Below are 15,253 nucleotides of genomic sequence, written 5' to 3' on the forward strand. Positions count from 1 at the left end.
TGTTTGCTGTTTGAAGTAACGTCTTCGTTGTTGTAATATCGCAAAGGAACGTGGCAGTTTCACCGCTACAGATTCCAACTTTAAGGAGATAGGGAAGACAGGGTGGAGAGAGGCGGATGCTATCAGAGAAATTAATCAATTAATAATGGCTTACTCAGCAAGGTCCCTACAGAGGAGGGAGGGAAGAGGGAGTTGGCCACTAACATATGTCCTTCACCATGGAGGACACTGCCCAAATCACTACAGGCTGGCAGCCCTGCATCTACCCATGCCCATTAATCTATCAGGAACCCTGGACCACAGTACAGTACACCAACCAACACAAACCACTGGACTATCTGTATCAGGTAGCTTTCTGAATTTGTTTGCTTTACTGTGATCTTGCCCTGCACTTCCATATATGGCCACTAGTTGTGTTAAGCAGCTTTAGTGTGAGGCGAGAGAGAGAGGAGAGAGAGAGAGAGACAGAGAGAGAGAGAGAGAGAGAGAGAGAGAGAGAGAGAGAGATCAACTAACTCAAGATCAACTGTCACAGCAAGCAATAGCATCAAAAACATTCTGACACTGATGGTCTGGGAAAAGCTTGACAGCGGTCTTAACATCAGCTCTTGAGCTGCAGAAAATATCATTGGAAAAGCAATTGTGTTTTGACTTTTTCCCCATACTATGTTCTCAGACCACAGCTGAAACTATAAACCAAGTCAACAGGGCAACAACCTCAACAACACTATTCTCAGGGGGACATTCTAAATCAATATGCTGCATCTTAGACAGAGTCTCTAGTCTGTACTACTGTGTCGTGAAAGGTCAAGGGCCTTACTGATAAGAACATAAACATCTTCAAGATTGTGCCTCTTTCATCAAGAGCAATTACAACTCTGTGATCAGTCATCCCTCACTCGGAGTGAAAAGCACAGTGTGTGATCTCCAGCATCCAGAGTTTGTTTGAATGTTTTCTGGCCTCCTCGCTGTGCCACCCATATGGGCTCGTCTTCCAGCGTCCCAGAGCCTGGACCATGTAGTCAGCCAGCTCTCCAGCTCTCCTGGAGTGACCTCCGTTGCCCTCATTTGTCTTAATTACACCAACTGGACCCCCGTTACTCTCTCTGCTGCTCAACCTTACAAATTAAACCTATCAATCGCTTTAATTAGTAAGCTAATAATTTGGGAGCGTTCCCCGGACAAAACTTTAGGACTATAAAAGTCAAAAGTATGTGTGTGTGTGTGTCACTCTCGTCTCCACAGGGGCTATTTGAGGCCAGACTGCTTTTTAACAGAGCAATACGTCATGACAAAGACACAGTTGACCACCCCATTGGAGAGGTAAGGAGGAAAGGAAGGCTGGTTCTTAAGGTTTAACAGCTTTAATTTCCCCCTGTTTAAATACCCACCAAACAAGGTTTATAGTATGTGTGTGTGTGTGTGTGTGTGTGTGTGTGTGTGTGTGTGTGTGTGTGTGTGTGTGTGTGTGTGTGTGTGTGTGTGTGTGTGTGTGTGTGTGTGTGCATGCGTGCGTGCGTGTGTGTGCCAGATTATACAGCTGTTCTAGCTCTGTCTTAGCCATGGAGCTTCTATTAAGCAGCCCCAATATCACTGGTTAATTTCAAGGCCGTATAAATTCAAGCAAATTATTTCCCATTTCTAATAAAAGATGTGAACGGATTGTTCTAGAGTGAGTCAATGGTTCAGGGGAATCTGATACTAGAAATCAGTAAAAACCATGAAGTTTTCTTTAAAAAAATGTTTTCAGATGAAATATCTCACTAAATGTATTAGTGATTAAACTAGTTAATTCCTACCGAGCATTGTTTCCCTAATCTCTCCTCTAGTAACCCCAGCCCTTCCATTTATTTGATGCATTCCAGTTGTAGCACACATGATTCCACTGGTCAACTAATCACCAAGTCTCTCATTACAATATTGGAATTGTGTCATCTGGCATTGGAATACATTCAATACATTGGAATGGCTCAGGATACAAGAGGAAATGTTTGGCAAACACTGCTATTGAGAGAATGTCATATTGTTCATCATTTTCTAACTAGCAAGTCCTCAGATTAGAACGAATCAATCAATAAAACATATATTACGGTAAGACAACAGTAAACCTGACTAAACTCTTCCCCACACCAAGTTCAGAGTCAAGAGGAACACACTGCCAATCCACCCAGATATTACCACTTCAACATATAAATAACTACTTTAATAATACATGTTTCGTTCAAAAAGCTCTTACCTTGTCAAGAGAGCACAGTGGTGCTCCATATTTTACTCCCGTCTAGGAACGAGGGGCAACGCAGGGCTTTAACAGCGGACAGACAGACAGACTGATAGCAGTGGGTGAGGTAGAGGAGCAAAAGGAGCAACAGACATGAACGTTAGGTTAGTTCCCCCTGAAGATCAGTCCTGGTGCTGGGAGAGCATGGTGGGGATGCTCAAACTGGGGCCGAAGACACATAAAACCTGCTTCAATGGGTTCCCATTGGACAGGAGCTTTTCAGGAGGTGGTGACTAGGTTTTATTACCAGTACTTAAAAGACATGTTGGAGGCCTCTAGGCCTTCCCTTCCTCCTGTTACACCTTTCTCCTCCTACCTCCCTCTCTTTCTCTCCTTCACTGTGCCCCATAATGATATGTGTTGGCTGTGTGTAATTCTGTTAATAATTCTGTTGCAGGTTAGGGTTAGGGATGCCGTAGGAGAGTGTAAAGTGATGGAGGAAGAAGGATTTAATTGTGTAGGTCCTTTACTGTACCTGAAGAATGCCTCTATAGTGACTAAATACCTGCTTTGTAATTCAAAGGTCCTGGTCCACACAGATAGGGTGGTTTGGTTTTACACGTCTTTTTTTTTTTGGGTCCCGAGTGGCGCAGCGGTCTAAGGCACTGCATCTCTGTGCAAGAGGCGTCACTACAGACCCTGGTTCAATCCTAGGCTGTATCACAACCGGCTGTGATTGGAAGTCCCATAGGGCGGCGCACAATTGGCCCAGCGTAGTCTGGTTTAGGGGAGGTTTTGCTGGGTTAGGCTGTTAATTTGTTCTTAACTGACTTGCCTAGTTAAATAAAGGTTAAATACAATTATATAATGGAGTGTGTGATTGGCTTTTTAGAAAACGTGGTGATAGATATATTGTATGTTTAGCTGTTTATCAAGTCCTAGGGACAACTACAAAAGGCCTGAAAATGTAACATTGCACAATAATGGACTATTATGTCGCTCACAAAATGTTGTATTACATAGCTGTACATTATTGCATATCTGTCAAGTGGAAAAAAAAAATATATATATTTTTTTCTTCTGTCAAGTGAAATTGATCCTAACTGATTCAAGTACTGTATGTTTAGTCATAACCACATAATAGTCGATCAAATAACTATCTAGCTATCCTATCAAGTATCAGAGAGATTCCTAACCTCGAAGACATCTGATACACTGCAGCCTGCTACAACCAATAATAAAAAGGTCAAAGATAGGATACTGTATTCCATACTATATTACATTTCATCAATCAATGATTATGATGTAACTACAACACAGTTGTCATTTCCTGCCGTAGGGTAACTTCATAGGCCTACAGTACAGTGACTGACTGAGTCTCCCCACTGAGTTATGTGAGGGTGATCATATGTCCATCTAGGTAATGGAGAACGTGTGACTTCAATGGAAGTACAGACCGATAGAAAGGGGGAGGAGAGAGGAGAGGAAAGAGAGAAAAGCCAAAACAACTTGTGATTATTCAGCCAGACCAGACCTCATGACTAGCAGACACATGACATACTGAGTCACATTAACAAAAGCCAGACAGCAGCCTGGTCTGGTCCGTCCTGAGAGGAACCTTTTGGGCTTTTACAACGACACGTTTAGACTTAAGCTCAGCCGGTTGATACAGTCTTATTGTGCGTAGGAGACGGATTTGAACTCAGTTGGTCCAACACACTAGGGCAACTGGCAGCCTAGTGGTTAGAATGTTGAGCAAGGCACTTGACCCTAATATGCTCCAGGAGTGTTGTACTACTATGGCTGACCCTGCAAAACAACACATTTCATTGCGCCTATTTGGTGTATGTGACAATAAAACACTTATTTAGTGTTGTGTAATGGAACGTGTGTAGATCAAGTTTTGATAGATTGCTGGCAAGGGCCATTTACGGAGAACTCAATGTAAATGCTTCTACTTCTGTTGTAGACTAGTGTGTGAACTGTGACCTATGAGTAGCCTTGTCTTACACTGTCAAGGAATGATAGGAAGCCAGTCAGTCTCAATGCCAGCTCTGATGATGGTCTTGCTAAATGCAGGACTTCTGGTTGAGAGAGAAAAACATATTTCACTCTGCAGGTCCTAACAGCACATACTGTATGGATAACTATATAGATAACTACAGGAAGTGTTTATACCTGTACCAGATGGTTCTAGATGCTACTGGTCACATGACTCCATCTACACACCTGCAATCCCTCTTCTGTCGGCTGCATGGGGGATAATGATGGGTAGAACCTGTACGATATTAACTCTGGCCCTTAGATAAGAAGGGTGTGGTTGGTCCCATGTTTCATGAGCTGAATTAAAGTTAGTGACCATTTATACTTTCCCAAGATAATCCATCCACCTGAAAGGTATGGCATATCAAGAGGCTGATTAAACAGAATGATCATTACACAAGTGCACCTTGTGCTTGGAACAATAAAAGGCCACTCTAAAATGTGCAGTTTTGTCACTCAACACAATGCCACAGATGTCTCAAGTTTTGAGGGACTGTGCAATTGGCATGCTGACTGCAGAAATATCCACCAGAGCTGTTGAACTGAATGTACATTTCTCCAACGTTGTCTTCAACATGCCTCCAACGTTGTTTTAGAGAATTTGTCTGTATGTCCAATCGGCCTTACAACCGCAGGCCCGTGTATGACATCATATGGGCGAGCGGTTTGCTGATGTCAACGTTGTGAACAGAGTGCCCCATGGTGGCGGTGGGGTTATGGTATGGGCAGGTATAAGCTATGGACAACAAACACAATTGCATTTTATCGATGGCAATTTGAATGCACAGAGATACCGTGACGAGATCCTGAAGTCCTTTGTCGTGCCATTCACCTGCCGCCATCACCTCATGTTTCAGCATGATAATGCACAGCCCCATGTCACAAGGATCTGTACACAATTCCTGGAATATCCCAGTTCTCCCATGGCTTGCATACTCACCAGACATATCACCCATTGAGCATGTTTGGGATGCTCTGGATCAACAACTTGTTCCAGTTCCCGCCAATATCCAGCAACTTGCACAGCCATTAAAGAGGAATGGGACAACATTCCACAGAAAAGTTTGTGGTCGTACGCACAGCCTGATCAACTCTATGCGTAGCAGATGTGTCGCGCTGCACATCAGATATTGACAGGTTTTCTGATCCACGCACCTACCTTTAAAAAAAAAGATATCTGTATTCCCAGTCATGTGAAATCCATAGATTAGGTCCTAATTTATTAATTTCAATTGAGTGATTTCCTTATATGAACTGTAACTCAACAAAATCTTTGAAATTGTTTCATGTTGCATATATATTTTGTCTGTTTATGAGTGTTCCAACTTGTTTACCAGGAATGAGTATTTATTTAAGTTTTTCTTGGGTAAACCCTATCACTGGATTACTGTCATTAGTGTTGAGCACCCCTCCTACTTCTTGTGTTTACTGAAGCACAGAGGCCTACCTGAAGTTCAGGTCCTGAACTCATAACTCCATGACTTTTTGGCTATTTTGCTTCTCCATCCCGTAATACTACTACTTGTTGTTATACACCAAACTAAGAAATGCTAACAATCCAATGACTGTAAACATAGCCTATTGTGTAAATATGTTGATAGTGCTGGTGAAAGTTCTCAAGTGGGCTCGTTCGGCGTTTTAATTTCTCAACCGGCAGTGACGTCAGCCCGTCAATTGTACGCACAGTGCGCAAACTGGCAGGGGCCACTGCAGGACACTGTTAGTGTTCTCCCGAAACGATGTGTCAACCACCAGACATAGGATAAACACGAAGCTAAACCACGAGACAGGCCAGGCGCACCACTTAGACTATTTGAACATTACTGTCATGATGGGGAAAACGTAAGCTAAGCTAGGAAGCTGTTAGCTAGTGGTTTGCACTGCAGAAGAAGAGGATACAGGGTCTTAATGGATAACCATGGCAACAGCAGCAGCAGCAGCAGCAGGAGAAGCGTTGAGCAGCAGCTTACGACAGCGATATAAACACTGAACACAGACGGGGAAGGCATCATACATCCGCCGACCGAAAGGAAAGTGTCGCTGCAGGTTGTGAAGCCAAAGCCTTGTGGATATTAATTAGACAGTGGTGAGCGCATCAGTGAGCAAGGTAAGGTTTGTTACATTGTACTGTAGCTATCCTCATTGTCATCACAGCGTAGTGAGACAGACGGAGAATATAACGGGGCGGCTGTTGCTTGCTGTTGTATTGTGAAACGGATAATGTTTTGACGAGATTGTAACAGACCGCTAAATTGTTAAAGCGCCCACTCATAATTTAGTCACCGTTAAAAGTTCGACGAGTCTATAATAGCAGAATTGGCTATAGCAGCAGCACTAAAATACCAACAGTAGAACGTTGTGTCTGCTATGCACGCACGCAGGCACCGACACACACACACGCACATACACACACATACAGAGCAAATCGTTTTATGGAAAATATTTGGCAAACACCCATAGCTGCTTTGTCATTTGAAATAGTTTGGGTGTTGATTTAGTGTGATTTATCTACTGACAGAACTTAGATGGACTGACACCTTCACAATTCAGATGTCTGTCATTTTAAGTACTAGGCAAAACAAAGAAGCTACCCCCCCCCCCCCCCCATCATTATTCAATACATGCGGAGCTGTTGGACCAATATTTGGAATAGCGCAATAACAATGAACCTCTAGAAGTGGCACCTGGTGTATGGCAAGCCCTCTTACACACGGTGTATGCAGAAACCTAGCAAGAATCACTTTGTTGCTATCACATAGAGTTGAAGTCGGAAGTGTACATACACATTAGCCAAATACATTTAAACTCAGTTTTTCACAATTCCTGACATTTAATCCTAGTAAAAATGCCGTGTCTTAGGTCAGTTAGGATCACCACTTTATTTTAAGAATGTTAAATGTATAAATGAATAATAGTAGAGAGAATGATTTATTTCAGCTTTTATTTCTTTCATCACATTCCCAGTGGGTCAGAAGTTTACATACACTCAATTAGTATTTGGTAGCATTGCCTTTAAATTGTTTCGGTCAAATGTTTCGGGTAGCCTACCACAATAAGTTGGGTGAATTTTGGCCCATTCCTCCTGACAGAGCTGGTGTAACTGAGTCAGGTTTGTAGGCCTCCTTGCTCACACACACTTTTTCAGTTCTGCCCACAAATTTTCAATGGGATTGAGGTCAGGGCTTTGTGATGGCCACTCCAATACCTTGACTTTGTTGTCCTTAAGCCATTTTGCCACAACTTTGGAAGCATGTTTGGATTCATTGTCCATTTGGAAGACCCATTTGCGACCAAGCTTTAACTTCCTGACTGATGTCTTGAGATGTTGCTTCAATATATCCCCATAATGTTCCTACCTCATGATGCCATCTATTTGGTGAAGTGCACCAGAGCCTCCTGCAGCAAAGCACCCCCACAACATGAATCTGCCACCCCCGTGCTTCACGGTTGGGATGGTATTCTTCGGCTTGCAATCCTCCCCCTTTTTCCTCCAAACATAACGATGGTCATTATGGCCAAACAGTTCTATTTTTGTGTCATCAGACCAGAGGACTTTTCTCCAAAAGTACAATCTTTGTCCCCATGTGCAGTTGCAAACCATAGTCTGGCTATTTTATGGCTGTTTTGGAGCAGTGGCTTCTTCCTTGCTGAGCTGCCTTTCAGGTTATGTTTATATTGGACTAATTTTACTGTGGGTATAGATACCTTTGTACCTGTTTCCTCCAGCATCATCACAAGGTCCTTTGCTGTTGTTCTGGGATTGATTTGCACTTTTTGCCACCAAAGTACGTTCATCTCTAGGAGACAGAACACGTCTCCTTCCTGAGCGGTATGGCGGCTGCATGGTCCCATGGTGCTTATACTTGCGTACTATTGAATGTAAAGATGAACGTGGTACCTTCAGGCATTTGGAAATTGCTCCCAAGAATATGTGACAGAATCTGAGGTCTTGGCTGATTTCTTTTGATTTTCCCATGATGTCAAGCAAAGAGGCACTGAGTTTGAAGGTACGTTGAAATACATCCACAGGTACAAAAATGATGTCAATTAGAAGCTTCTAAAGCCAAGACATAATTTTTGGGAATTTTCCAAGCTGTTTAAAGGCACAGTCAACTTAGTTTATGGAAACTTCTGACCCACTGGAATTGTGATACAGTGAATTATAAATTAAATAATCTGCCTGTAAACAATTGTTGGAAAAATTACTTGTGTCATGCACAAAGTAGATGTCCTAACCGACTTGCCAAAACTATAGTTTGTTAATAAGAAATCTGTGGAGTGGTTGAAAAACAAGTTTTAATGACTCCAACCTAAGTGTATGTAAAGTTCCAACTTCAACTGTACGTTATTCTATGCTCGTAGACTATGTTAGGTTATTCATAAAATAATATCATTATAAAAAGAGATGAGCTTATAAAGTAAAGGATTTCAGACATTTTCATGTCATTGATGGTTGTCAGGTGCAGTGGATTCCTAATAGCTTATTTCTATGACTGAAGGTCTGCGTAGCTGAGGTCTTGTGCTTTGTCTACTGCACACTGCATGCAGCTGTCCGCTTGGTGAACAGTCTACTCTCCTAGCATTTCAGCAGACCCACACAGCAGATTCCTGAAGTGGTAAAACAATGATCTTCCAGCTGACTTCAACCCACCCAGGTCCATCCTCTTCGGGTGTAGTCAGACCACAGGGGACCTTCGTGTGGAGACAGCATAGATGCTTTTCAGTCTGCTGTTAGACATCTTATTCCACCACCCTCAACCCTCTAACCACTGTACGAACATCCCCGGCCACTGAATCAACAGCCCCGACCACTGTATCAACAGCCCCAACCACTCTATGAACAGCCCCGACCACTGAATCAACAGCCCCATCCACTGTATCAACAGCCCCGACCACTGAATCAACAGCCCCAACCACTATCAACAGCCCCAACCACTGTATGAACAGCCCGACCACTGAATCAACAGCCCCGACCACTGAATCAACAGCCCCGACCACTGTGTCAACAGCCCCGACCACTGAATCAACAACCCCAACCACTATCAACATCCCCAACCACTGTATGAACAGCCCCAACCACTGAATCAACAGCCCCAACCACTGAATCAACAGCCCCAACCACTGTATCAACAGCCCCGGCCACTGTATCAACAGCCCCGACCACTGAATCAACAGCCCCAACCACTGTATCAACAGCCCCAACCACTGTTCGAACAGCCCCAACTACTGAATCAACAGCCCTAACCACTGAATCAACAGCCCCAACCACTGTACGAACAGCCCCGACCACTGAATCAACAGCCCCGACCACTGAATCAACAGCCCCAACCACTGTACGAACAGCCCCAACCACTGTATCAACAGCCCCAACCACTGTACGAACAGCCCCGAACACTGAATCAACCGCCCCAACCACTGTATCAACAGCCCCGACCACTGTATCAACAGCCCCGACCACTGTATCAACAGCCCCAACCACTGTATGAACAGCCTCAACCACTGTATCAACAGCCCCAACCACTGTATCAACAGCCCCAACCACTGTATCAACAGCCCCAACCACTATACGAACAGCCCCAACCACTGTATCAACAGCCCCAACCACTGTATGAACAGCCCCAACCACTATACGAACAGCCCCAACCACTATACGAACAGCCCCAACCACTGTATCAACAGCCCCGACCACTGAACCAACAGCCCCAACCACTGTATCAACAGCCCTGACCATTGTATCAACAGCCCCAACCACTGTATCAACAGCCACAACCACTGTACGAACAGCCTCAACCACTGTATCAACAGCCCCGACCACTGTATCAACAGCCCCGACCACTGTATCAACAGCCCCGACCACTGTATCAACAGCCCCGACCACTGTATCAACAGCCCCGACCACTGTATCAACAGCCCCAACCACTGTATCAACAGCCCCAACCACTGTATGAACAGCCTCAACCACTGTATCAACAGCCCCAACCACTGTATCAACGGCCCCAACCATTGTATCAACAGTCCCAACCACTGTATCAACAGCCCCAACCACTGTATGAACAGCCCCAACCACTATAAGATCAGCCCCAACCACTGTATCAACAGCCCCAACCACTGTATGAACAGCCCCAACCACTATACGAACAGCCCCAACCACTATACGAACAGCCCCAACCACTGTATGAAACCCCCCAACCACTATACGAACAGCCCCAACCACTGTATCAACGGCCCCAACCACTGTATCAACAGCCCCAACCACTGTATCAACAGCCCCAACCACTGTATCAACAGCCCCAACCACCGTATCATCAGCCCCAACCACTGTATCAACAGCCCCAACCACTGTATCAACAGCCCCAACCACCGTATCAACAGCTCCAACCACTATACGAACAGCCCCAACCACTATACGAACAGCCCCAACCACTATACGAACAGCCCCAACCACTGTATGAAACCCCCCAACCACTATACGAACAGCCCCAACCACTGTATCAACGGCCCCAACCACTGTATCAACAGCTCCAACCACTGTATCAACAGCCCCGACCACTGTATCAACAGCCCCAACCACTGTATCAACAGCCCCAACCACCGTATCATCAGCCCCAACCACTGTATCAACAGCCCCAACCACTGTATCAACAGCCCCAACCACCGTATCAACAGCTCCAACCACTATACGAACAGCCCCAACCACTATACGAACAGCCCCAACCACTGTTTTTTTTTAAAACATTTTATTTAACCATTATTTAACGAGGCAAGTCAGTTAAGAACAAATTCTTATTTACAATGACGGTCTAGGAACAGTGGGTTGACTGCCTTGTTTAGTGGCTGAACGGCAGATTTTTACCTTGTCAGCTCGGGGATTCAATCCAGCAACCTTTCGGTTACTGGCCCAACGCTCTAACGACTAGGCTACCTGCCGCACCACTGTACCAATAGCACACAGGTCACACCAATGTTATGTTCCTTGGCTAGTTGGATGACTTGATGAGTTGAATATATATATTACAACTTTGATGTAATGTCCTTTAAACAAGTCAAAATGAGGCTCAGTAGTGTGTGTGGCGTCCACGTGCCTGTATGACCTCGCTACAACGCCTGGGCATGCTCCTGATGAGGTGGCGGATGGTCTCCTGAGGGATCTCCTCCCAGACCTGGACTAAGCGTCCACCAACTCGTGGACAGTCTGTAGTGCAACGTGGCGTTGGTGGATGGAGCGAGACATGATGTCCCAGATGTGCTCAATTGGATTCAGGTCTGGGGAACGGCCCATAGCATCAATGCCTTCCTCTTGCAGAAACTGCTGACACACTCCAGCCACATGAGGTCTAACATTGTCTTGCATTAGGAGGAACCCAGAGCCAACCGCACCAGCATATGGTCTCACAAGGGGTCTGAGGATCTCATCTCGGTACCTAATGGCAGTCAGGCTACCTCTGGCGAGCACATGGAGGGCTGTGCGGCCCCCCAAAGAAATGCCACCCCACACCATGACTGACCCACCACCAAACCGGTCATGCTGGAGGATGTTGCAGGCAGCCGAACGTTCTCCCCGGCATCTCCAGACTGTCACGTCTGTCACATGTTCTCAGTGTGAACTTGCTTTCATCTGTGAAGAGCACAGGGCGCCAGTGGCGAATTTGCCAATCTTGGTGTTCTCTGGCAAATGCCAAACATCCTGCACGGTGTTGGGCTGTAAGCAAAACCCCCATCTGTGGACGTCGGGCCCTCATACCACCCTCATGGAGTCTGTTTCTGACCGTTTGAGCAGACAAATGCACATTTGTGGCCTGCTGGAGGTCATTTTGCAGGGATCTGGCAGTGCTCCTCCTGCTCCTCCTTGCACAAAGGCGGAGGTAGCAGTCCTGCTGCTGGGTTGTTGCCCTCCTATGGCCTCCTCCACGTCTCCTGATGTACTGGCCTGTCTCCTGGTAGTGCCTCCATGCTTTGGACACTACGCTGACAGACACAGCAAACCTTCTTGCCACAGCTCGCATCGATGTGACATCCTGGATGAGCTGCACTACCTGAGCCACTTGTGTGGGTTGTAGACTCCGTCTCATGCTACCGCTAGAGTGAAAGCACCGCCAGCATTCAAAAGTGAGCAAAACATCAGCCAGGAAGCATTGGAACTGAGAAGTGGTCTGTGGTCACCACCTGCAGAACCACTCCTTTATTGGGGGTGTCTTGCTAATTGCCTATAATTTCCATCTGTTGTCTATTCCATTTGCACAACAGCATGTGGAATGTATTGTCAATCAGTGTTGCTTCCTCAGTGGACATTTTGATTTCACAGAAGTGTGATTGACTTGGAGTAACATTGTGTTGTTTAAGTGTTCCCTTTATTTTTTTGAGCGGTGTATATTAGAGCCATGGGATGAATACTAGATCATGTTATCAGCACAGAACAAGTCAATGCAACCCCCACCCACTCTCCACCCTTCCTCAAATGTATGTGTGACTAATCTAAACTAAGTATTTCTACAGTAGCTCATGTCCTTCGAAGAACTTGGCACATAGTTCACTATCACATGATTTACATAATCCTCTCTCCTTTACACAGTCAGTCAGACTCTCTCTGTATCACGTCTGTGCCCTTCAACTCCTTTCCTTACTAGGTGCTTTATTCATCAGGATGGTGGCATTTATTCATCCATTGTTTCATTAGTCCATTGTTGATATTGTCCCAAGATGCAAAATGCATAATACGGGGGATCACTTCTGTATTTTGAAAGTTACATATGTTGAAAACTTGAGTACTGACAAGCAAAACCTTTTGGGTCTATGTCAACAAAGGACTATTGAAACAAATACCAAAATACAGTTTTCCTTTAAGAAGCGGGCAGTTCATGCATCTCATATAGCCTCGTTCCAGTCGGTGCATGGAGAGACAGATTAGTGTACAACTCCAGTGTTGGCCTGCTGGTATTCTTGTAACTCAGCAATACGTTTAGGCTAATGGGTCTTAAAACCAAGAAAATAGCTATTTAATTTATTGTGTGGCATATAAGAATACCAGTGTACAGGAGTGTCTTTTCTGCTGGCTGATGTTGTTTTATTCCAGTTTCGTTGTATTTATTCGAAGGGACGGTGTCTTTGCCTTTCATTGTAGCCTGACCCATGAGATGATGTTTAATTATAAGGTGAATGTGTGAGATTAATTTCCTGTCATGTGACGATGGTGTGTAAACATTTAACCGGTTGTCATGGCACTGTGACTGTGCTAAGATTACACCTACGCTTGGCCCGTTGTCTCAGTTATGCCTCTCCAAATACTCACTCCAAATATAGGCAAGTAGCAACCATAGGCTGCTACACTCTGAGTAATATCCCCCTCTGATCCTGAGATATATATATACAAAGGTATGTTTGTGGATTCGGCTATTTCAGCCACAACTGTTGTGTAGAAAATCAAACACACAGAAATCTCCATAGACAAACCTTGCAGTAGAATGGCCTTACTGAAGAGTTCAGTGACTTTCAACGTGGCACCGTCATAGGATGCCACCTTTCCAACAAGTCAGTTCGTCAAATGCCCTGCTGGAGCTGCACCGGTCATCTGTAAGTGCTGTTGTTGTGAAGTGGAAACGTCTAGGAGCAACATTGGCTCAGCCGCGAAGTGGTAGGCCACACAAGCTCACAGAACGGGACAACCGAGTGCTGAGGCGCATAAAAATCCCCTGTCCTCATTTGCAACACTCAATACCGAGTTCCAAACTGCCTCTGGAAGCAACGTTAGCACAATAACTGTTGGGAGCTTCATGAAATAGGTTTCCATGGCCGAGCAGCCGCACACACGCCTAAGTGTGGGCTGGAGTGGTGTAAAGCTTGCCGCCATTGAACTCTTGAGTAGTGGAAATGTGTTCTCTGGTGGGATGAATCACGCTTCACCATCTGGAAGTCCGACGGACTAATCTGGGTTTGGCAGATGCCAGGAGAACGCTATGTACCTGAATGCATAGTGCCAACTGTAAAGTTTGGTGGAGGAGGACTAATGGTCTGGAGTTGTTTTTCATTGTTCCCGCTAGGCCCCTTAGTTCCAGTGAAGGAAAATCTTAACACTACAGCATACAATTATATTCTAGACGATTCTATGCTTCCAACTTTGTGGCAACAGTTTGGGGAATGCCCTTTCCTGTTTCAGCATGACAATGCCCCCGTGCACAAGGCGAGCTCCATAAAGAAATGGTTTGTTGAGATCAGTGTGGAAGAACTTGACTGGCCTGCACAGAGCCCTGACCTCAACCCCATCAAACACCTTTGGGATGAATTGGAACGCCGACTGCGAGCCAGGCCTAGTCGCCCAACATCAGTGCCCGACCTCACTAATTTTCTTGTGGCTGAATGGAAGCAAGTCCCCGCAGCAATGTTCCAACATCTAGTGGGAAGCCTTCCCAGGAGAGTGGAGGCTGTTGTGTATATTAATGCCCAAGATTTTGGAATGAGATGTTCTACGAAAAGATGTCCACATACTTTTGGTCATGTAGTGTATGTAGTGATGTCAGAAGTAGAAGCAGAGAAGGTAGCCTACCTGCAGACTCTGCAGTCTCAGCATTGTGGCAAGGAAGAACATTTGAATCAATGTTTTGAGTGCAGATGTTCTTTCTAGACCATTTCAGGTCGACCAACTACTTGTAGGTTTATGTAAGAAAATGTTAAGACTGTACTGGGTTTTGTCTTTATTTCAGTTACTAAAATGCAAGTCTATTTGCCAGCTTAACATACAAGCAAGTTCAGGGAGAGAAGAGCCAGGGGCCTGTTTTGCTTGTTGTGGTTGAGATATTAGTGGTAACCAACTCAAGTCCCCCCCATAGAGCCCCAGCCTAAGTAGTGTAACCTGTAATAGTCTCATAGAGTCCCAGCTTCAGTAGTGTAACCTGTAATAGCCTCATAGAGCCCCAGCCTCAGTAGTGTAACCTGTAATAGCCTCATAGAGCCCCAGCCTCAGTAATGTAACCTGTAATAGTCACATAGAGCCCCAGCCTC

General features: G+C 45.1%; 2 protein-coding genes across 3 annotated transcripts in view; one reads left to right on the plus strand and one right to left on the minus strand.

Moving 5' to 3' along the window:
* Positions 1–2,464, minus strand: part of LOC135549830 (collagen alpha-1(IX) chain-like) — a 42,779-nt gene extending 40,315 nt beyond the window's left edge. For both annotated transcript variants that reach the window (XM_064980160.1, XM_064980159.1), the window contains exon 1: positions 2,237–2,464. In XM_064980160.1, the coding sequence (XP_064836232.1) occupies positions 2,237–2,265 (29 nt within the window). In that variant the 5' untranslated portion in view covers positions 2,266–2,464. The remainder of the gene's footprint in view (positions 1–2,236) is intronic.
* Positions 2,465–6,287: 3,823 nt separating this feature from the next.
* Positions 6,288–15,253, plus strand: part of LOC135549063 (protein FAM135B-like) — a 63,567-nt gene continuing 54,601 nt past the window's right edge. The window contains exon 1 of the mRNA XM_064979129.1: positions 6,288–6,368. The gene's annotated coding sequence lies outside the window, so the exon portion shown is untranslated. The remainder of the gene's footprint in view (positions 6,369–15,253) is intronic.

The sequence above is a fragment of the Oncorhynchus masou genome, chromosome 12, assembly GCF_036934945.1.
Source record: "Oncorhynchus masou masou isolate Uvic2021 chromosome 12, UVic_Omas_1.1, whole genome shotgun sequence".
Taxonomy (NCBI): domain Eukaryota; kingdom Metazoa; phylum Chordata; class Actinopteri; order Salmoniformes; family Salmonidae; genus Oncorhynchus; species Oncorhynchus masou.